This window comes from Mya arenaria, chromosome 12 (assembly GCF_026914265.1).
Source record: "Mya arenaria isolate MELC-2E11 chromosome 12, ASM2691426v1".
Classification (NCBI taxonomy): domain Eukaryota; kingdom Metazoa; phylum Mollusca; class Bivalvia; order Myida; family Myidae; genus Mya; species Mya arenaria.
Window position 1 is genome coordinate 19,406,132 of NC_069133.1, and position 22,932 is coordinate 19,429,063.

A 22,932-nucleotide genomic window follows, 5' to 3' on the forward strand; every position below is an offset into this window, starting at 1 on the left:
AAAAGCAGTTTGACAGATCCAATAATGAAGTCAACTTACATAATTATAATGGAACTAGGGATCTGGTTAACTGGTGGTAAGCTGGCGCCTTTTAAGTTAAAGTTTCTTTACAGGTACATTAATATTAATGAAATTTGCAAGACTCTCATGACTTGTATTACGTTAAAGGCACAAGCTTACCACCAGCTTATTATCGGCTTACCAGATCATATTCTTAAAAGAAACTATTCAAGAAGAAACCCCATAACATTATTTGTATCTTTATTTTTATACCTTGAAACCAGGTGCAGTTATATGTCAAATTGCAAGAGATTGGCCAATACTGCCATCTATGACTGTGCCAACTAACATGATGTTTAAAAAAGTCATTATTATAACTTATAATAACTGTTATAGAAATAAGTCACAACGTTGCCAAATTAATTCTACCCTTTTTATCAAAATGAAATGCCTGAAATGAAAAAGATATCATACCGATGAACAGATATCCTTCTGGTCATTCTGGTCAATGTCTCTCAATGGCTCGAGGGCACAGTGAAATATATGCTTACAATTGCTTAGATCAAACGCCTCAGTAACTATGTAATCCCAGAAGTTGATCTTATTAGCTTCTTTATGCACAGCTTTTTGCAGTTTTTTTCCTGCAGCTCTATTTATCTTTGCAGACACATATCCATTTTCCAAGTTCAAGTCATCACTTGTTGAGTTAACAATCGCATCTGCCTGAAACAAATCAGAAAAAAGTCATGAATTTAAAGTGCAACACCACATTCCGCCAATGAACATGCATTAAAAACATTTCAAAAATGATAAAGCAAATTGATAGCTAGGGGCTCAAAGTTAAAGGTCATGACTGTACTATTTTTTCATTATGAGTCATGCACAATATTGATCCTTACTATTGCTGAAACACATACATAATGAAATGCCTACAATTTATATATGTAGTGGTATGCTTTTGACGTGTTTTTTTTCGTCCATTTCAAGCCAAAATATGTTTGTTTACTTTCACTTTAAACGGACGCCACTCACATCGATGGATGGATTTAGTTAAACAAGAGGGCCAAGATGGCCCTTTATCGCTCACCTCAGTAAAAATTTGTGCTAAAGACTTGTTGATAATTAAAGGGCAATATTAAACAGGGATATGGCTTCTCTGATGTATGAAATTGTGACCTCAAGAGTGTTAACAAGGTATTTCCATATGTGGGCCCTGTGACCTAGTTTTTGACCCCAGATGACCCATATATGAACTTGAGCTAGAAATCATCAAAACAACCTTTCAGACAAATTTCAAGGATATTTGGGCTAAAAATGTTACCTCTTAGGTGTTAACAAGGTCTTTCCATATTTGGGCGATGTGACCTAGTTTTTACCCCAGATGACCCATATTCAAACTCCTCCGAGTAATTACTGGGACAAACATCCTGACCAAGTTTTGTGACAATTGAGGCAAAAATGTGACCCCTATAGTGTTAACAAACTAAGACGTGTGGACAGACAACAGACGACGGACGACGGACAATGACATCGATCCTAAAAGCTCACCCTCAGCCTACGGCTAAGGTGAGCTAAAAACGCAGTAGAAAATCGGGTACTGTTAGCATCAGAAGACAACAACAAATGAAAGTAATTTATTATTTTAAAGTTTCAAAAATGAACGCTAGTTTTTATATAGAATGATTCTGTATTAAAAACCAATAGACATAACATGGCATCATTGTGCACTGTGAATGTGTGAATGTGTGAATAACTCCTTCTACCTTAAAGCCGCTTCCTTGTTATTACCAAGAGTAGAAAGTGTTGCGATGACAGTGTTGTTTGTTCCATTATACCACATGTTTTAAATACTTTACTTAGTTGTTGAATATTAAAGTACAAAAGGCAGTCCAAAGGATGGATGTATCCCCTGCCGTTGTTCTTTAAGAACGTTATGTTTTTTTTCTAAATACTTACATAATGAAATTGAAGAGATCCTGGACAAATGTTTATGTTGTCACAACAAAAGTTTCAAATAAGTAGGTCACTTAATGAGGAAAACATTTGTACCAAGTTATATGGTAATCTTTCAATGCATTAGTAAGTTATAGCCTGGACTCGAGCATGTGCACTTGACCTTTAAATGTCTTGGTGACCTTGCCCTTTGAGGTATGGATCTGGGTCAAGGTCACTGCACATCATCTTAATGAGGAAAACATTTGTACCAAGTAATATGGCAATCCATCAATGCACAGGTAAGTTATAGTGCAGACACAAGCGTGTACTCTGACCTTTAAATGTCTCGCGTGACCTTGAACTTTGAGATATGGACCTGGGTCAAGGTCAGTGCACATCATCGCAATGAGGAAAACATTTGTACCAAGTTATATGGTAATCAATCAATGCATAAAAATAAAAGGCTGTACCTTATACAGTTCATGTCAACGACAAATAATTTGAGGGCTTCATGTAGAGGATTGGGATGACAGATTTAAATTGTTGTTTGCTGATTACTTATGCAGCATTGTAATCAACATCAAAATCATGATAAATTGACGAAATGTTACAAGTGATGAAGGTAAAAATTTAATATTATTTTGTTTAGTTTACTTTTGTCCCTATTTTCTATTATGTTTTAATAACAACATGTTTAACTGCATTTCTTTCTTTATAATTTTGTGGGTGGGAAAATTTGCCATGTGTATGATAAACATTTTATTTTATATTTGAGTATTTTTTTTATAAATTGCAACAGATTATCTTTTCCATACAATTTTTCAAGTAAAATTTAAGTGTACTCTGTATAATAAACATCTTTAGGCATATACAAAAACAAGAAAGGTCGCCATGTGATGAAACCAGGTTTTCAATGATTGACAGAAGAACTTCAGCTTGTGTCTGTTTTTCTATTTGTAGTAACAGTGACCTTGACCCTAGTGACCCTAAGCGCAATCCCATGAAAGGTCTCCATAAACTCTTCCATCATACCAAGTTTTGTCAAGATATATCAACCCTGACTAAAGTTATTCAGTTTCAACCATTTTTCTATTTTTTAGTAACAGTGACCTTGACCCTAGGGACCCCAAATGCAATCCCATGAATGGTCTTCATAAATTCTTCCTTTATACCAAGTTTGGAAAAGATATGTGGACCCAAACTTAAGTTATTCAGTTTCAACTGTTTTTTTGTAACAGTGATCTTGACCTTGACCCTAGGGACCCCAAACGTAATCCCATGAAAGGTATCCATAAACTCTTCCTATAGACCAAGTTTGGTGAAGATATGTCAACCCTAACTAAAGTTATTCTGTTTTAACCGTTTTCTATTTTTAGTATCAGTGACCTTGACCTTGAGCCTAGGGACCCTAAACACAATCCCATGAAAGGTATCCATAAACTCCTTCTATAGACCAAATTTGGTAGAGATATGTGGACTCTAATTAAAGTTATTCATTTTCAACTGTTTTTATATTTTAGTAACAGTGACCTTGACCTTGACCCTAAGGACCCCAAACCCAATCCCGTGAAAGGTATCTATAAACTCTTCATATAGACCAAGTTTGATGAAGATGTGTCAACCCTTACTGAAATTATTTAGTTTTATAGGTGAGTTTGACGCCGTCCGGCAGCCCGCCCGAAAAACGATGTTCGTCATTCTTATAACCAGTTTTCACTATGTGAAAACCTGGTTAAAAAGAAAACCAGAAGGATAGGTCTTTTTCAAAATCACATTTGTATTGTATATTATTGGAGTCAGTGCTTCAAATTGGTATCAATGGTAAATAGTTGTTATTCTGTTTTATCCTCTTTAACCTTATTTGCACTGATCAGCTAGTATTCGGATTTTTCAGAAGAGTTGACACAAGGATCGAAAAAATACAGAATTCCGAATAAGGCAAAACTGGGGTATGCACTTTATTGCCATGACAACATAATAGAAAATTTTAATTGTATGTCTAGTCAACAGCACAGTATACTATATGTATTATCACTTTTAACATTTTATCCTTCCATCTAGTATATACAAGTTGATTTGCTACACACATGCTTAATTCAGCTCTACAAAGAAAAGAGTCAAAGAACTAAAATATCCAATAACATTTTACCATGACAGATATTATTATTTCTTCTTTCAAAACGTGAACTTTCAGTTTACTTGATTCTGTTCGGCTTCCTCCAGTTGTTTCATTTGCAGATCTTGAGGCTTCTTTTTCTGAATGAAATACATCAAAACTTAAAACAACAATCTTATAATTATCCTTGTGTCCTTGAATTATTGCTTCTAATTGTATGATGTTCAAAGAAATAGTAAGGTTTAAATATACCAACCAACATGCCTATATAAGCATTTTCAAATCTCATTAAGACATTGATTTCTTTTCTTTTTTCTTTTTATACCCAGAAGCAATTTTCACATAAAGTATAAACTTTTTTAAACGGTAAAATATAAAGCATTATTTTAAGTTTGACTATTTTGTACTTCATGAAGATAAACATTCTGATCAAGTTTCACAAAGATGGAACCAAAAAAGCAGCCTCTACAGCATAAGTAAGTTTCTAAAAAGAAAAGGAAGTCTCTATTGAGTAAACAAAGATTTGACCGTAAGTGAACTTATTTTTTAACCAAGATGGTAACCCATTTTCTAACCTGTTTAAAATTTCATCAATACAACCATTCTGACCAATTTTCAGAAGAATAAAGTTGTGGCCTCTAACATGTACATCAGTGCTACTGCTTGGACTAAATAGCAGGGGGAGCACCCTGCTGCCCTTTTCCAGCACCTTATTGTCTTTTTATTACAACCTGCTGTGCCCTTTTGTTTGACTAAGTGCTGTTGTTTAAAATTAACTATATTTGAAATCTATTGGACATAAAGTCAAGACACTTTTCAGAAAAAAAACATAAACTATTCTAACACTTAAGTAAAGATACTTTTGTACCATGCAACTATGTTTTTTTTATAATATTCATAACACAAGATTAGTATTGAAAGTACAACACAAACGCAATATGAATTGAAACATTGATCGTTGCAAGTGCCCTTTTTAGGGTCATTCGCTACCCATTGAAAGTGCCCTTTCTGGCATAGCGCCCTACACTTTCCAGATCCTGGCTGGAGCACTGGTGTACACAAATAAATTATTGACGATTGACGCCGGATGCATGAAATCCTTAGTTAACCTACCACAATAACTCATCCAAGCACTTTGTGCTCGGAGAGTTAATTAAAAAAGGGTGAATGCTTGTGCTATTCCCAACCAAGAAAATGAAATATATACTAAACAAACTTTACTCATTAGGCCTAAATAAATAAATTGTTTGGTTAGGGTAACATCCTTTTCAAAAATAGGTAGGGTAGGTAGGCTTTTTTTTATAAGGCTTTATATAAGAATGTTATTTTCATCATTGGAGAATAGTGTTAAAGATATCTTCTGTATAAGCATTTAAGTTTTTTTTAGTTTTTTTTTTTAGTTTTTCAATTGTTTTTTCAAATTGACAATAAAAACGGTAGTGTCGGCGCCTATTCCGTAGGTAGGGTCGGGTTACCCGAACCAAATGTATTTTTTGCAGGCCTTAGCAAAAGTTTGCCTATGTTTGCCTTGTTATTCACAAAACAACTTCGAAAATACAACAGATTCAAGAGAAATAATTTCTTAATTAAAATGATCAAAATTAAAATAATTGCTTTCAAACAACTGTAAATGAAACACCTAAAAAGTTAATAAATCCGTGATATTTTCTCATATTTACACCAAACCAGCAAAATATATAACTCAATTCATTTCAATAAAATGCCATTTTCAAAAAAAAAAACACAAATATCCGTCTATACGTACACTATAAAAAGTATATAAAATAAATTAAACAAAATAAGTCTTGAAAAATCATTAATTTCAAAACTTATTTTTTCCTTCTATGTCTATATGGTCAGCAACTCTCTTCTTTTTCTATATCGTCAGCACTTTAGCCTGTCAAAATGGCGTGCATTTGTTATTCCCAAGTGGGCTGTCACCTGATGTTTTCAGTGGGGAAACAGTGCGCACGGGATGAGATCATTGTGTCACGTGATTGAATGATGCGCTTTAAGTGGATAGTAATTCTTTGTTTATGTTTCGATGTTCATTCATTTTTGGGCGCACTTTCTCAAACTATATTTTTGTTGGTAAAGAGGCAGACGACATTTGTTACTATTAATAGGCATTTTATGTTGTGAGTGTGGAGTTTGTGGCTACACTGAACAGGGTTGTAAACCCTGTAGCCACAAACTCCACACTAAAATTTGAAATAAACATGGTTTGAGAATATATCTCCAGGGAAAGTTCAGTAATAGCGCAAGGTTTCTTTTCTTTACTTTATAAAGCTAGTAGTGCAAACTTAAAGAACAAATTCTAAATGGTTCAAGACATGAAATACATGTAGTCACCTGCTGCCAGCTGCTTCGCAGCAGTGCTTGTAACAGTATCACTGTTTTGATCGACCCCTTCTGGTGCATGTGCAAGTTCATCATTTGTTGAACTTGTTTCTTCTACAATAAAAGAAAAGCTATTATTCATAAAGAGGCAAACTATTGTGTTTTAAATACTGTATAGCTTGTTGTGTTGGGCGATGACAATTATGTTTTTCATTCAAACAATCAAATAGACTCATACAGAGGAATTGTTTTAAATGAAATGCAAAGTATAGCATTGCACCAACAAATTGAAAATCTTATTTCACATTATAATCCAGTCTCTATTTTCAACAGTTGTTTAAAAAAATATCAATTTAAACACATCATATCTTTGTCTTAAAATATTTATAATATATTAGTTAGGACATTTTAATATAAATTATTGCATTTTTATAAAAAAAAAAATCATTTTAAAAGTTCTCAAACTGTGAATGTACATAGAGAAGCAGTCATATTTAAATAAAAAATAAATATGGTCAAACCTTGATTTCATTGATAATATGAAAAATAAATTAATATCCTTCTCCTTTCATTGAAAAAGACTGATTAATAAAGAAAAATAAAAAAAAATGTCTGTAAAACCAGTATATCCTAAAACTGGACAGGACACATTTGAGTGTGAAGCAAATAACATGATACCTAAATATCAGGTTGTAAGTGACATAAAAAGAACAAGAAATACATTTGCAAACTCTTAACCTGGAATGGTGACCCTGACATATCCTGTTTATGAAGTGTTATCAGAAATATGAGGTATATATGAAGACAAATAGTTACAGTCAAGACGTGTGATAAGCATCCACTTGATAAAAGGCCGTTCAAAGGGACTCCATATTTATCAAGAGTAAACTTCAAGATATAACTTTTTACAATGTATTTTGATCTAAGGTTGCTAATAATAATACTTGCTATTGTTATAAAGAGGCAAATGTTTAGATTTTAAGGGTCGGCAAAAGTCAATTGAGGAACCAAAATTTTAAATGTTTTAAAAAATCAACTTCTATTTAGTTTTAAGATTCAATATTTAACAAGCATGGCTCATATATCCCATGCAACATGAAAATATGTAATAAGGAATTGAACATTTTTGCAAAATAATATAATTTTATCAGATTTCAAATCAAAAAGCATATACGTTTTCCCGGAAATGTCTTAATACAAAAAGAATATGTTTGTGAGTCAAATTTATCGGAATGCAGCCGAATCAACAATGTTGTTGGACTTTGTGTTGATTGCAACTATTTTAAAAAAGATAATATGCATTTTTGTAATCTCAGAATTGAATTTCATCCACGAAATTTCTTCTTTTTTTAACAACTTTCTTATTTGACAAGGTATCATCGAGATCTCTCAAGACATTGTTGAATAGTCTGGGGCATTTTGACATTAAAACGAGGTACTAATTTTGACAGACCTTCCCGTTATAATGTGAATGCTTTTTGATCCAAAGTTTGTTAAAAAAATTGTTTAACTCTTAAACTAACCCAAAACTTGTTGCCAAGAAAAAATGTTTCACTACCTAAAAAGGTTATTCATCAAGGCTAAATTAAACATGAATTTTTTAACTGTTTTAGTTTTTGACATTCCCCATTCACTTTTGCATCGCTGTCAACTTAAAAGATTTCAGTGTCCATGCTAACTAATATATGTAATAATTCTTGATGTGGTATCATTATTATACAGGTTTTTTCCTATTTTTGTCTATTCTCATTTCTTTATGCATTCCAGATTGAGTTCTTTATTCAAACCTACAGAAATATGAATAATTATGTAAAATGGTTACCTTGGGCCATTTCTGCTTGAACCTTCTTGAAAGCCTGAAAAAATAGTCATACAGATATGACACCTTTATAACCTCCAGGTTAAAAGTATGGGATGAAACAAGGTTTTTCAACACTTGAAATTGGACAATTAAGTAAAATATAACAGAAAAGCAATGAATCAAATTTATAGTGCAATATGTTAAATTATTTTGTCATGCTGTATCATTTTAAAACATTTTTATATCAGTCTATTGGCAAACTAAGTCATCCATTAACATTGTCAATAACAAAAAAGTAAGTGCCTTTAACTGGGTTAAAGCGTTGGTCGCAATATCAAATGCTTCTAGTAATATTAGAAAGAATGTTCAGCTTGATCATTTACTCATGACATTGAATGGTTTAATGTGATTCCTCAATTTTCTATCCATACCTGAAATGTGTTTTCATCTTTCTTATATATGACAATTTTTATTTCTTGCAGATGGCTCGTGTCGCCATTGAGTTCTACAAAGTCACAGACAGCAAGGAAGATCGCGTTTGCTGCATCCTTGGGATGATAACCCAGATTGCCAGTTCCAAGTGCCGGCAGAGCAATGGAGTGGCAGCTCATTTTGTTTGCTTCATTCAACAGCATTCGAACCATTGCCCGCATATTCTGTAAATATTGAAGTGTTAGAAAAAAAAATCATCAGAGAATTCAAGTGTCCTAGATTCAGCACAAGAACACACTCGTGAGTAACATCTAAGTAATAGTATCGTTCAGGAAAGACCACCCCGCTCTTTCTAAATATTTGGTTTCCATGACCCTTTCAACCCTTACCATGATATCTTATAAACATAAATAGCTTACAGTACCTCGATCATGGTTTGTAACATGCACTGTTTTTTTAATTATGAAATAAATTGTGGCAAATCAAAAGGAGTGTTGAAACAAAAATACCAAAAGCTAGAACCCTTCAGCAAATGTTGATATTTGCTCAAATATTGTCTTTGAAGACCATAATTTTCAATCACGTTTCTAATGCAATTGAAAATTAATTACAGCTGTGGTGTTGCGTCATTGGTTGATTGACATTATCACGTGATATTATCAATGTATTGTTAACAGGTCAACATATCTACAACTTTTGTTAATGTTCTCATGGCCGTGAGGCTAACTGGCTATTTTCTACCTTTTTAACTGTATTTTTTCTGCAATTTCGATATCATAGAGGAACATAACGGTACAATAAGTGTTTTCAGATGCATAACCGGGAAAACTAATGTTTGGTAAAAAAAACATGAGCGCGTCACTTAAAGTTATTAAACAAATTAAATTCATTCCTACAGACTTGGCATTAAAATGTGCTAAGAGCATATGCATAAAATGTTTCATTACATTTTAACTGTTTCAGAATTTATAGTTCCAACTTTGTGACAAATTTGGTTCGATTATTATTAAAAAGCAGTTTGACAGATCCAATAATGAAGTCAACTTACATAATTATAATGGAAATAGGGATCTGGTTAACTGGTGGTAAGCTGGCGCCTTTTAAGTTAAAGTTTCTTTACAGGTACAATAATATTAATGAAATTTGCAAGACTCTCATGACTTGTATTACGTTAAAGGCACAAGCTTACCACCAGCTTATTATCGGCTTACCAGATCATATTCTTAAAAGAAACTATTCAAGAAGAAACCCCATAACATTATTTGTATCTTTATTTTTATACCTTGAAACCAGGTGCAGTTATATGTCAAATTGCAAGAGATTGGCCAATACTGCCATCTATGAATGTGCCAACTAACATGATGTTTAAAAAAGTCATTATTATAACTTATAATAACTGTTATAGAAATAAGTCACAACGTTGCCAAATTAATTCTACCCTTTTTATCAAAATGAAATGCCTGAAGTGAAAAAGATATCATACCGATAGACAGATATCCTTCTGGTCATTCTGGTCAATGTCTTTCAATGGCTCGAGGGCACAGTGAAATATATGCTTACAATTGCTTAGATCAAACGCCTCAGTAACTATGTAATCCCAGAAGTTGATCTTATTAGCTTCTTTATGCACAGCTTTTTGCAGTTTTTTTCCTGCAGCTCTATTTATCTTTGCAGACACATATCCATTTTCCAAGTTCAAGTCATCACTTGTTGAGTTAACAATCGCATCTGCCTGAAACAAATCAGAAAAAAGTCATAAATTTAAAGTGCAGAACCACATTCCGCCAATGAACATGCATTAAAAACATTTCAAAAATGATAAAGCAAATTGATAGCTAGGGGCTCAAAGTTAAAGGTCATGACTGTACTATTTTTTCATTATGAGTCATGCACAATATTGATCCTTACTATTGCTGAAACACATACATAATGAAATGCCTACAATTTATATATGTAGTGGTAGGCTTTTGACGTGTTTTTTTCGTCCATTTCAAGCCAAAATATGTTTGTTTACTTTTCACTTTAAACGGACGCCACTCACATCGATGGATGGATTTAGTTAAACAAGAGGGCCAAGATGGCCCTTTATCGCTCACCTCAGTAAAAATTTGTGCTAAAGACTTGTTGATAATTAAAGGGCAATATTAAACAGGGATATGGCTTCTCTGATGTATGAAATTGTGACCTCAAGAGTGTTAACAAGGTATTTCCATATGTGGGCCCTGTGACCTAGTTTTTGACCCCAGATGACCCATATATGAACTTGAGCTAGAAATTATCAAAACAACCTTTCAGACAAATTTCAAGGATATTTGGGCTAAAAATGTTACCTCTTAGGTGTTAACAAGGTCTTTCCATATTTGGGCGATGTGACCTAGTTTTTACCCCAGATGACCCATATTCAAACTCCTCCGAGTAATTACTGGGACAAACATCCTGACCAAGTTTTGTGACAATTGAGGCAAAAATGTGACTCCTAGAGTGTTAACAAACTAAGTGTGGACGGACGACAGACGACGGACAATCATCGATCCTAAAAGCTCACCCTCAGCCTACGGCTAAAGTGAGCTAAAAACGCAGTAGAAAATCAGGTACTGTTAGCATCAAAAGACAACAACAAATGAAAGTAGTTTATTATTTTAAAGTTTCGAAAATGAAGGCTAGTTTTTATATAGAATGATTCTGTATTAAAAACCAATAGACATAACATGGCATCATTGTGCACTGTCAATGTGTGAAGGTGTGAATAACTCCCTCTACCTTAAAGCCGCTTCCTTGTTATTACCAAGAGTACAAACTGTTGCGATGACAGTGTTGTTTGTTCCATTATACCACATGTTTTAAATACTTTACTTAGTTGTTGAGAATATTAAAGTACAAAAGGCAGTCCAAATGATGGATGTATCCCCTGCCGTTGTTCTTTAAGAACGTTATGTTTTTTTTCTAAATACTTACATAATGAAATTGAAGAGATCCTGGACAAATGTTTATGTTGTCACAACAAAATTTTCAAATAAGTAGGTCACTCAATGAGGAAAACATTTGTACCAAGTTATATGGTAATCTTTCAATGCATTAGTAAGTTATAGCCTAGACTCGAGCATGTGCACTTGACCTTTAAATGTCTTGGTGACCTTGCCCTTTGAGGTATGGACCTGGGTCAAGGTCACTGCACATCATCTTAATGAGGAAAACATTTGTACCAAGTAATATGGCAATCCATCAATGCACAGGTAAGTTATAGTGCAAACACAAGCGTGTACTCTGACCTTTAAATGTCTCGCGTGACCTTGAACTTTGAGATATGGACCTTGGTCAAGGTCACTGCACATCATCGCAATGAGGAAAACATTTGTACCAAGTTATATGGTAATCAATCAATGCATAAAAATAAAAGGCTGTACCTTATACAGTTCATGTCAACGACAAATAATTTGAGGGCTTCATGTAGAGGATTGGGATGACAGATTTAAATTGTTGTTTGCTGATTACTTATGCAGCATTGTAATCAACATCAAAATCATGATAAATTGACGGAATGTTACAAGTGATGAAGGTAAAAATATAATATTATTTTGTTTAGTTTACTTTTGTCCCTATTTTCTATTATGTTTTAATAACAACATGTTTAACTGAATTTCTTTCTTTATAATTTTGTGGGTGGGAAAATTTGCCATGTGTATGATAAACATTTTATTTTATATTTGAGTATTTTTTTATAGATTACAACAGATTATCTTTTCCATACAATTTTTCAAGTAAAATTTAAGTGTACTCTGTATAATAAACATCTTTAGGCATATACAAAAACAAGAAAGGTCGCCATGTGATGAAACCAGGTTTTCAATGATTGACAGAAGAACTTCAGCTTGTGTCTGTTTTTCTATTTGTAGTAACAGTGACCTTGACCCTAGTGACCCCAAGCGCAATCCCATGAAAGGTCTCCATAAACTCTTCCATCATACCAAGTTTTGTCAAGATATATCAACCCTGACTAAAGTTATTCAGTTTCAACCATTTTTCTATTTTTAAGTAACAGTGACCTTGACCCTAGGGACCCCAAATGCAATCCCATGAATGGTCTCCATAAACTCTTCCTTTATACCAAGTTTTGAAAAGATATGTGGACCCAAACTTAAGTTATTCAGTTTCAACTGTTTTTTTTGTAACAGTGATCTTGACCTTGACCCTAGGGACCCCAAACGTAATCCCATGAAAGGTATCCATAAACTCTTCCTATAGACCAAGTTTGGTGAAGATATGTCAACCCTAACTAAAGTTATTCTGTTTTAACCGTTTTTCTATTTTTAGTATCAGTGACCTTGACCTTGAGCCTAGGGACCCTAAACACAATCCCATGAAAGGTATCCATAAACTCCTTCTATAGACCAAATTTGGTAGAGATATGTGGACTCTAATTAAAGTTATTCATTTTCAACTGTTTTTATATTTTAGTAACAGTGACCTTGACCTTGACCCTAAGGACCCCAAACCCAATCCCGTGAAAGGTATCTATAAACTCTTCATATAGACCAAGTTTGATGAAGATGTGTCAACCCTTACTGAAATTATTTAGTTTTATAGGTGAGTTTGACGCCGTCCGGCAGCCCGCCCGAAAAACGATGTTCGTCATTCTTATAACCAGTTTTCACTATGTGAAAACCTGGTTAAAAAGAAAACCAGAAGAATAGGTCTTTTTCAAAATCACATTTGTATTGAATATTATTGGAGTCAGTGCTTCAAATTGGTATCAATGGTAAATAGTTGTTATTCTGTTTTATCCTCTTTAACCTTATTTGCACTGATCAGCTAGTATTCGGATTTTTCAGAAGAGTTGACACAAGGATCGAAAAAATACAGAATTCCGAATAAGGCAAAACTGGGGTATGCACTTTATTGCCATGACAACATAATAGAAAATTTTAATTTTATGTCTAGTCAACAGCACAGTATACTATATATATTACCACTTTTAACATTTTATCCTTCCATCTAGTATATACAAGTTGATTTGCTACACACATGCTTAATTCAGCTCTACAAAGAAAAGAGTCAAAGAACTAAAATATCCAATAACATTTTACCATGACAGATATTATTATTTCTTCTTTCAAAACGTGAACTTTCAGTTTACTTGATTCTGTTCGGCTTCCTCCAGTTGTTTCATTTGCAGATCTTGAGGCTTCTTTTTCTGAATGAAATACATCAAAACTTAAAACAACAGTCTTATAATTATCCTTGTGTCCTTGAATTATTGCTTCTAATTGAATGATGTTCAAAGAAATAGTAAGGTTTAAATATACCAACCAACATGCCTATATAAGCATTTTCAAATCTTATTAAGACATTGATTTCTTTTCTTTTTCTTTTTATACCCAGAAGCAATTTTCACATAAAGTATAAACTTTTTTTAAACGGTAAAATATAAAGCATTATTTTAAGTTTGACTATTTTGTACTTCATGAAGACAAACATTCTGATCAAGTTTCACAAAGATGGAACCAAAAAAGCAGCCTCTACAGCATAAGTAAGTTTCTAAAAAGAAAAGGAAGTCTCTATTGAGTAAACAAAGATTTGACCGTAAGTGAACTTATTTTTTAACCAAGACGGTAACCCATTTTCTAACCTGTTTAAAATTTCATCAATACAACCATTCTGACCAATTTTCAGACGAATAAAGTTGTGGCCTCTAACATGTACATCAGTGCTACTGCTTGGACTAAATAGCAGGGGGAGCACCCTGCTGCCCTTTTCCAGCACCTTATTGTCTTTTTATTACAACCTGCTGTGCCCTTTTGTTTGACTAAGTGCTGTTGTTTAAAATTAACTATATTTGAAATCTATTGGACATAAAGTCAAGACACTTTTCAGAAAAAAAACATTCTAACACTTAAGTAAAGATACTTTTGTACCATGCAACTATGTTTTTTTATAATATTCATAACAAAAGATTAGTATTGAAAGTACAACACAAACGCAATATGAATTGAAACATTGATCGTTGCAAGTGCCCTTTTTAGGGTCATTCGCTACCCATTGAAAGTGCCCTTTCTGGCATAGCGCCCTACACTTTCCAGATCCTGGCTGGAGCACTGGTGTACACAAATAAATTATTGACGATTGACGCCGGATGCATGAAATCCTTAGTTAACCTACCACAATAACTCATCCAAGCACTTTGTGCTCGGAGAGTTAATTAAAAAAGAGTGAATGCTTGTGCTATTCCCAACCAAGAAAATGAAATATATACTAAACAAACTTTACTCATTAGGCCTAAATAAATAAATTGTTTGGTTAGGGTAACATCCTTTTCAAAAATAGGTAGGGTAGGTAGGCTTTTTTATAAGGCTTTATATAAGAATGTTATTTTCATCATTGGAGAATAGTGTTAAAGATATCTTCTGTATAAGCATTTAAGTTTTTTTTAGTTTTTTTTTTTAGTTTTTCAATTTTTTTTCTTCAAATTGACAATAAAAACGGTAGTGTCGGCGCCTATTCCGTAGGTAGGGTCGGGTTACCAGAACCAAATGGGTTTTTTCTTTGTAGGCCTTGCCTATGTTTACCTTGTTATTCACAAAACAACTTCGAAAATACAACAGATTCAAGAGAAATAATTTCTTAATTAAAATGATCAAAATTAAAATAATTGCTTTCAAACAACTGTAAATGAAACACCTAAAAAGTTAATAAATCCGTGATATTTTCTCATATTTACACCAAACCAGCTTAATATATAACTCAATTCATTTCAATAAAATGCCATTTTCAAAAAAAAAATACACAAATATCCGTCTATACGTACACTATAAAAAGTATATAAAATAAATTAAACAAAATAAGTCTTGAAAAATCATTAATTTCAAAACTTATTTTTTCCTTCTATGTCTATATTGTCAGCAACTCTCTTCTATTTCTATATCGTCAGCACTTTAGCCTGTCAAAATGGCGTGCATTTGTTATTCCCAAGTGGGCTATCACCTGATGTTTTCAGTGGGGAAACAGTGCGCAGGGGATGAGATCATTGTGTCACGTGATTGAATGATGCGCTTTAAGTGGATAGTAATTCTTTGTTTATGTTTCGATGTTCATTCATTTTTGGGCGCACTTTCTCAAACTATATTTTTGTTGGTAAAGAGGCAGACGACACAGAAAACAGAGGTAAAATTTGAATTAAACATGGTTTGAGAATATATCTCCAGGGAAAGTTCAGTAATAGCGCAAGGTTTCTTTTCTTTACTTTATAAAGCTAGTAGTGCAAACTTAAAGAACAAATTCTAAATGGTTCAAGACATGAAATACATGTAGTCACCTGCTGCCAGCTGCTTCGCAGCAGTGCTTGTAACAGTATCACTGTTTTGATCGACCCCTTCTGGTGCATGTGCAAGTTCATCATTTGTTGAACTTGTTTCTTCTACAATAAAAGAAAAGCTATTATTCATAGAGAGGCAAACTATTGTGTTTTAAATACTGTATAGCTTGTTGTGTTGGGCGATGACAATTATGTTTTTCATTCAAACAATCAAATAGACTCCAGAGGAATTGTTTTAAATGAAATGCAAAGTATAGCATTGCACCAACAAATTGAAAATCTTATTTCACATTATAATCCAGTCTCTATTTTCAACAGTTGTTTAAAAAAATATCAATTTAAACACATCATATCTTTGTCTTAAAATATTTATAATATATTAGTTAGGACATTTTAATATAAATTATTGCATTTTTATAAAAAAAAAAAAATCATTTTAAAAGTTCTCAAACTGTGAATGTACATAGAGAAGCAGTCATATTTAAATAAAAAATAAATATGGTCAAACCTTGATTTCATTGATAATATGAAAAATAAATTAATATCCTTCTCCTTTCATTGAAAAAGACTGATTAATAAAGAAAAATAAAAAAAAATGTCTGTAAAACCAGTATATCCTAAAACTGGACAGGACACATTTGAGTGTGAAGCAAATAACATGATACCTAAATATCAGGTTGTAAGTGACATAAAAAGAACAAGAAATACATTTGCAAACTCTTAACCTGGAATGGTGACCCTGACATATCCTGTTTATGAAGTGTTATCAGAAATATGAGGTATATATGAAGACAAATAGTTACAGTCAAGACGTGTGATAAGCATCCACTTGATAAAAGGCCGTTCAAAGGGACTCCATATTTATCAAGAGTAAACTTCAAGATATAACTTTTTACAATGTATTTTGATCTAAGGTTGCTAATAATAATACTTGCTATTGTTATAAAGAGGCAAATGTTTAGATTTTAAGGGTCGGCAAAAGTCAATTGAGGAACCAAAATTTTAAATGTTTTAAAAAATCAACTTCTATTTAGTTTTAAGATTCAATATTTAACAAGCATGGCTCATATATCCCATGCAACATGAAAATATGTAATAAGGAATTGAACATTTTTGCAAAATAATATTATTTTATCAGATTTCAAATCAAAAAGCATATACGTTTTCCCGGAAATGTCTTAATACAAAAAGAATATGTTTGTGAGTCAAATTTATCGGAATGCAGCCGAATCAACAATGTTGTTGGACTTTGTGTTGATTGCAACTATTTTAAAAAAGATAATATGCATTTTTGTAATCTCAGAATTGAATTTCATCCACGAAATTTCTTCTTTTTTAACAACTTTCTTATTTGACAAGGTATCATCGAGATCTCTCAAGACATTGTTGAATAGTCTGGGGCATTTTGACATTAAAACGAGGTACTAATTTTGACAGACCTTCCCGTTATAATGTGAATGCTTTTTGATCCAAAGTTTGTTAAAAAAATTGTTTAACTCTTAAACTAACCCAAAACTTGTTGCCAAGAAAAAATGTTTCACTACCTAAAAAGGTTATTCATCAAGGCTAAATTAAACATGAATTTTTTAACTGTTTTAGTTTTTGACATTCCCCATTCACTTTTGCATCGCTGTCAACTTAAAAGATTTCAGTGTCCATGCTAACTAATATATGTAATAATTCTTGATGTGGTATCATTATTATACAGGTTTTTTCCTATTTTTGTCTATTCTCATTTCTTTATGCATTCCAGATTGAGTTCTTTATTCAAACCTACAGAAATATGAATAATTATGTAAAATGGTTACCTTGGGCCATTTCTGCTTGAACCTTCTTGAAAGCCTGAAAAAATAGTCATACAGATATGACACCTTTATAACCTCCAGGTTAAAAGTATGGGATGAAACAAGGTTTTTCAACACTTGAAATTGGACAATTAAGTAAAATATAACAGAAAAGCAATGAATCAAATTTATAGTGCAATATGTTAAATTATTTTGTCATGCTGTATCATTTTAAAACATTTTTATATCAGTCTATTGGCAAACTAAGTCATCCATTAACATTGTCAATAACAAAAAAGTAAGTGCCTTTAACTGGGTTAAAGCGTTGGTCGCAATATCAAATGCTTCTAGTAATATAAGAAAGAATGTTCAGCTTGATCATTTACTCATGACATTGAATGGTTTAATGTGATTCCTCAATTTTCTATCCATACCTGAAATGTGTTTTCATCTTTCTTATATATGACAATTTTTATTTCTTGCAGATGGCTCGTGTCGCCATTGAGTTCTACAAAGTCACAGACAGCAAGGAAGATCGCGTTTGCTGCATCCTTGGGATGATAACCCAGATTGCCAGTTCCAAGTGCCGGCAGAGCAATGGAGTGGCAGCTCATTTTGTTTGCTTCATTCAACAGCATTCGAACCATTGCCCGCATATTCTGTAAATATTGAAGTGTTAGAAAACAAAATCATCAGAGAATTCAAGTGTCCTAGATTCAGCACAAGAACACACTCGTGAGTAACATCTAAGTAATAGTATCGTTCAGGAAAGACCACCCCGCTCTTTCTAAATATTTGGTTTCCATGACCCTTTCAACCCTTACCATGATATCTTATAAACATAAATAGCTTACAGTACCTCGATCATGGTTTGTAACATGCACTGTTTTTTTAATTATGAAATAAATTGTGGCAAATCAAAAGGAGTGTTGAAACAAAAATACCAAAAGCTAGAACCCTTCAGCAAATGTTGATATTTGCTCAAATATTGTCTTTGAAGACCATAATTTTCAATCACGTTTCTAATGCAATTGAAAATTAATTACAGCTGTGGTGTTGCGTCATTGGTTGATTGACATTATCACGTGATATTATCAATGTATTGTTAACAGGTCAACATATCTACAACTTTTGTTAATGTTCTCATGGCCGTGAGGCTAACTGGCTATTTTCTACCTTTTTAACTGTATTTTTTCTGCAATTTCGATATCATAGAGGAACATAACGGTACAATAAGTGTTTTCAGATGCATAACCGGGAAAACTAATGTTTGGTAAAAAAAACATGAGCGCGTCACTTAAAGTTATTAAACAAATTAAATTCATTCCTACAGACTTGGCATTAAAATGTGCTAAGAGCATATGCATAAAATGTTTCATTACATTTTAACTGTTTCAGAATTTATAGTTCCAACTTTGTGACAAATTTGGTTCGATTATTATTAAAAAGCAGTTTGACAGATCCAATAATGAAGTCAACTTACATAATTATAATGGAAATAGGGATCTGGTTAACTGGTGGTAAGCTGGCGCCTTTTAAGTTAAAGTTTCTTTACAGGTACAATAATATTAATGAAATTTGCAAGACTCTCATGACTTGTATTACGTTAAAGGCACAAGCTTACCACCAGCTTATTATCGGCTTACCAGATCATATTCTTAAAAGAAACTATTCAAGAAGAAACCCCATAACATTATTTGTATCTTTATTTTTATACCTTGAAACCAGGTGCAGTTATATGTCAAATTGCAAGAGATTGGCCAATACTGCCATCTATGAATGTGCCAACTAACATGATGTTTAAAAAAGTCATTATTATAACTTATAATAACTGTTATAGAAATAAGTCACAACGTTGCCAAATTAATTCTACCCTTTTATCAAAATGAAATGCCTGAAGTGAAAAAGATATCATACCGATAGACAGATATCCTTCTGGTCATTCTGGTCAATGTCTTTCAATGGCTCGAGGGCACAGTGAAATATATGCTTACAATTGCTTAGATCAAACGCCTCAGTAACTATGTAATCCCAGAAGTTGATCTTATTAGCTTCTTTATGCACAGCTTTTTGCAGTTTTTTTCCTGCAGCTCTATTTATCTTTGCAGACACATATCCATTTTCCAAGTTCAAGTCATCACTTGTTGAGTTAACAATCGCATCTGCCTGAAACAAATCAGAAAAAAGTCATAAATTTAAAGTGCAGAACCACATTCCGCCAATGAACATGCATTAAAAACATTTCAAAAATGATAAAGCAAATTGATAGCTAGGGGCTCAAAGTTAAAGGTCATGACTGTACTATTTTTTCATTATGAGTCATGCACAATATTGATCCTTACTATTGCTGAAACACATACATAATGAAATGCCTACAATTTATATATGTAGTGGTAGGCTTTTGACGTGTTTTTTTCGTCCATTTCAAGCCAAAATATGTTTGTTTACTTTTCACTTTAAACGGACGCCACTCACATCGATGGATGGATTTAGTTAAACAAGAGGGCCAAGATGGCCCTTTATCGCTCACCTCAGTAAAAATTTGTGCTAAAGACTTGTTGATAATTAAAGGGCAATATTAAACAGGGATATGGCTTCTCTGATGTATGAAATTGTGACCTCAAGAGTGTTAACAAGGTATTTCCATATGTGGGCCCTGTGACCTAGTTTTTGACCCCAGATGACCCATATATGAACTTGAGCTAGAAATTATCAAAACAACCTTTCAGACAAATTTCAAGGATATTTGGGCTAAAAATGTTACCTCTTAGGTGTTAACAAGGTCTTTCCATATTTGGGCGATGTGACCTAGTTTTTACCCCAGATGACCCATATTCAACTCCTCCGAGTAATTACTGGGACAAACATCCTGACCAAGTTTTGTGACAATTGAGGCAAAAATGTGACTCCTAGAGTGTTAACAAACTAAGTGTGGACGGACGACAGACGACGGACAATCATCGATCCTAAAAGCTCACCCTCAGCCTACGGCTAAAGTGAGCTAAAAACGCAGTAGAAAATCAGGTACTGTTAGCATCAAAAGACAACAACAAATGAAAGTAGTTTATTATTTTAAAGTTTCGAAAATGAAGGCTAGTTTTTATATAGAATGATTCTGTATTAAAAACCAATAGACATAACATGGCATCATTGTGCACTGTCAATGTGTGAAGGTGTGAATAACTCCCTCTACCTTAAAGCCGCTTCCTTGTTATTACCAAGAGTACAAACTGTTGCGATGACAGTGTTGTTTGTTCCATTATACCACATGTTTTAAATACTTTACTTAGTTGTTGAGAATATTAAAGTACAAAAGGCAGTCCAAATGATGGATGTATCCCCTGCCGTTGTTCTTTAAGAACGTTATGTTTTTTTTCTAAATACTTACATAATGAAATTGAAGAGATCCTGGACAAATGTTTATGTTGTCACAACAAAATTTTCAAATAAGTAGGTCACTCAATGAGGAAAACATTTGTACCAAGTTATATGGTAATCTTTCAATGCATTAGTAAGTTATAGCCTAGACTCGAGCATGTGCACTTGACCTTTAAATGTTTGGTGACCTTGCCCTTTGAGGTATGGACCTGGGTCAAGGTCACTGCACATCATCTTAATGAGGAAAACATTTGTACCAAGTAATATGGCAATCCATCAATGCACAGGTAAGTTATAGTGCAAACACAAGCGTGTACTCTGACCTTTAAATGTCTCGCGTGACCTTGAACTTTGAGATATGGACCTTGGTCAAGGTCACTGCACATCATCGCAATGAGGAAAACATTTGTACCAAGTTATATGGTAATCAATCAAATGCAAAAAATAAAAGGCTGTACCTTATACAGTTCATGTCAACGACAAATAATTTGAGGGCTTCATGTAGAGGATTGGGATGACAGATTTAAATTGTTGTTTGCTGATTACTTATGCAGCATTGTAATCAACATCAAAATCATGATAAATTGACGGAATGTTACAAGTGATGAAGGTAAAAATATAATATTATTTTGTTTAGTTTACTTTTGTCCCTATTTTCTATTATGTTTTAATAACAACATGTTTAACTGAATTTCTTTCTTTATAATTTTGTGGGTGGGAAAATTTGCCATGTGTATGATAAACATTTTATTTTATATTTGAGTATTTTTTTATAGATTACAACAGATTATCTTTTCCATACAATTTTTCAAGTAAAATTTAAGTGTACTCTGTATAATAAACATCTTTAGGCATATACAAAAACAAGAAAGGTCGCCATGTGATGAAACCAGGTTTTCAATGATTGACAGAAGAACTTCAGCTTGTGTCTGTTTTTCTATTTGTAGTAACAGTGACCTTGACCCTAGTGACCCCAAGCGCAATCCCATGAAAGGTCTCCATAAACTCTTCCATCATACCAAGTTTTGTCAAGATATATCAACCCTGACTAAAGTTATTCAGTTTCAACCATTTTTCTATTTTTAAGTAACAGTGACCTTGACCCTAGGGACCCCAAATGCAATCCCATGAATGGTCTCCATAAACTCTTCCTTTATACCAAGTTTTGAAAAGATATGTGGACCCAAACTTAAGTTATTCAGTTTCAACTGTTTTTTTTGTAACAGTGATCTTGACCTTGACCCTAGGGACCCCAAACGTAATCCCATGAAAGGTATCCATAAACTCTTCCTATAGACCAAGTTTGGTGAAGATATGTCAACCCTAACTAAAGTTATTCTGTTTTAACCGTTTTCTATTTTAGTATCAGTGACCTTGACCTTGAGCCTAGGGACCCTAAACACAATCCCATGAAAGGTATCCATAAACTCCTTCTATAGACCAAATTTGGTAGAGATATGTGGACTCTAATTAAAGTTATTCATTTTCAACTGTTTTTATATTTTAGTAACAGTGACCTTGACCTTGACCCTAAGGACCCCAAAACCCAATCCGTGAAAGGTATCTATAAACTCTTCATATAGACCAAGTTTGATGAAGATGTGTCAACCCTTACTGAAATTATTTAGTTTTATAGGTGAGTTTGACGCCGTCCGGCAGCCCGCCCGAAAAACGATGTTCGTCATTCTTTATAACCAGTTTTCACTATGTGAAAACCTGGTTAAAAAGAAAACCAGAAGAATAGGTCTTTTTCAAAATCACATTTGTATTGAATATTGGAGTCAGTGCTTCAAATTGGTATCAATGGTAAATAGTTGTTATTCTGTTTTATCCTCTT

General features: G+C 33.2%; 1 protein-coding gene across 1 annotated transcript in view; it reads right to left on the reverse strand.

The window, feature by feature from the left end:
• Positions 1 to 22,932, reverse strand: part of LOC128210518 (protein mono-ADP-ribosyltransferase PARP14-like) — a 56,419-nt gene that overhangs the window by 28,502 nt on the left and 4,985 nt on the right. The window contains exons 5-15 of the mRNA XM_052914869.1: positions 19,635 to 19,883; positions 18,152 to 18,376; positions 17,742 to 17,775; positions 15,934 to 16,035; positions 13,709 to 13,815; positions 10,108 to 10,356; positions 8,624 to 8,848; positions 8,214 to 8,247; positions 6,404 to 6,505; positions 4,085 to 4,191; positions 475 to 723 (exon numbers count right to left, since the gene is read on the reverse strand). Coding sequence (XP_052770829.1) covers positions 475 to 723; positions 4,085 to 4,191; positions 6,404 to 6,505; positions 8,214 to 8,247; positions 8,624 to 8,848; positions 10,108 to 10,356; positions 13,709 to 13,815; positions 15,934 to 16,035; positions 17,742 to 17,775; positions 18,152 to 18,376; positions 19,635 to 19,883 — 1,683 coding nt within the window. The remainder of the gene's footprint in view (positions 1 to 474; positions 724 to 4,084; positions 4,192 to 6,403; positions 6,506 to 8,213; positions 8,248 to 8,623; positions 8,849 to 10,107; positions 10,357 to 13,708; positions 13,816 to 15,933; positions 16,036 to 17,741; positions 17,776 to 18,151; positions 18,377 to 19,634; positions 19,884 to 22,932) is intronic.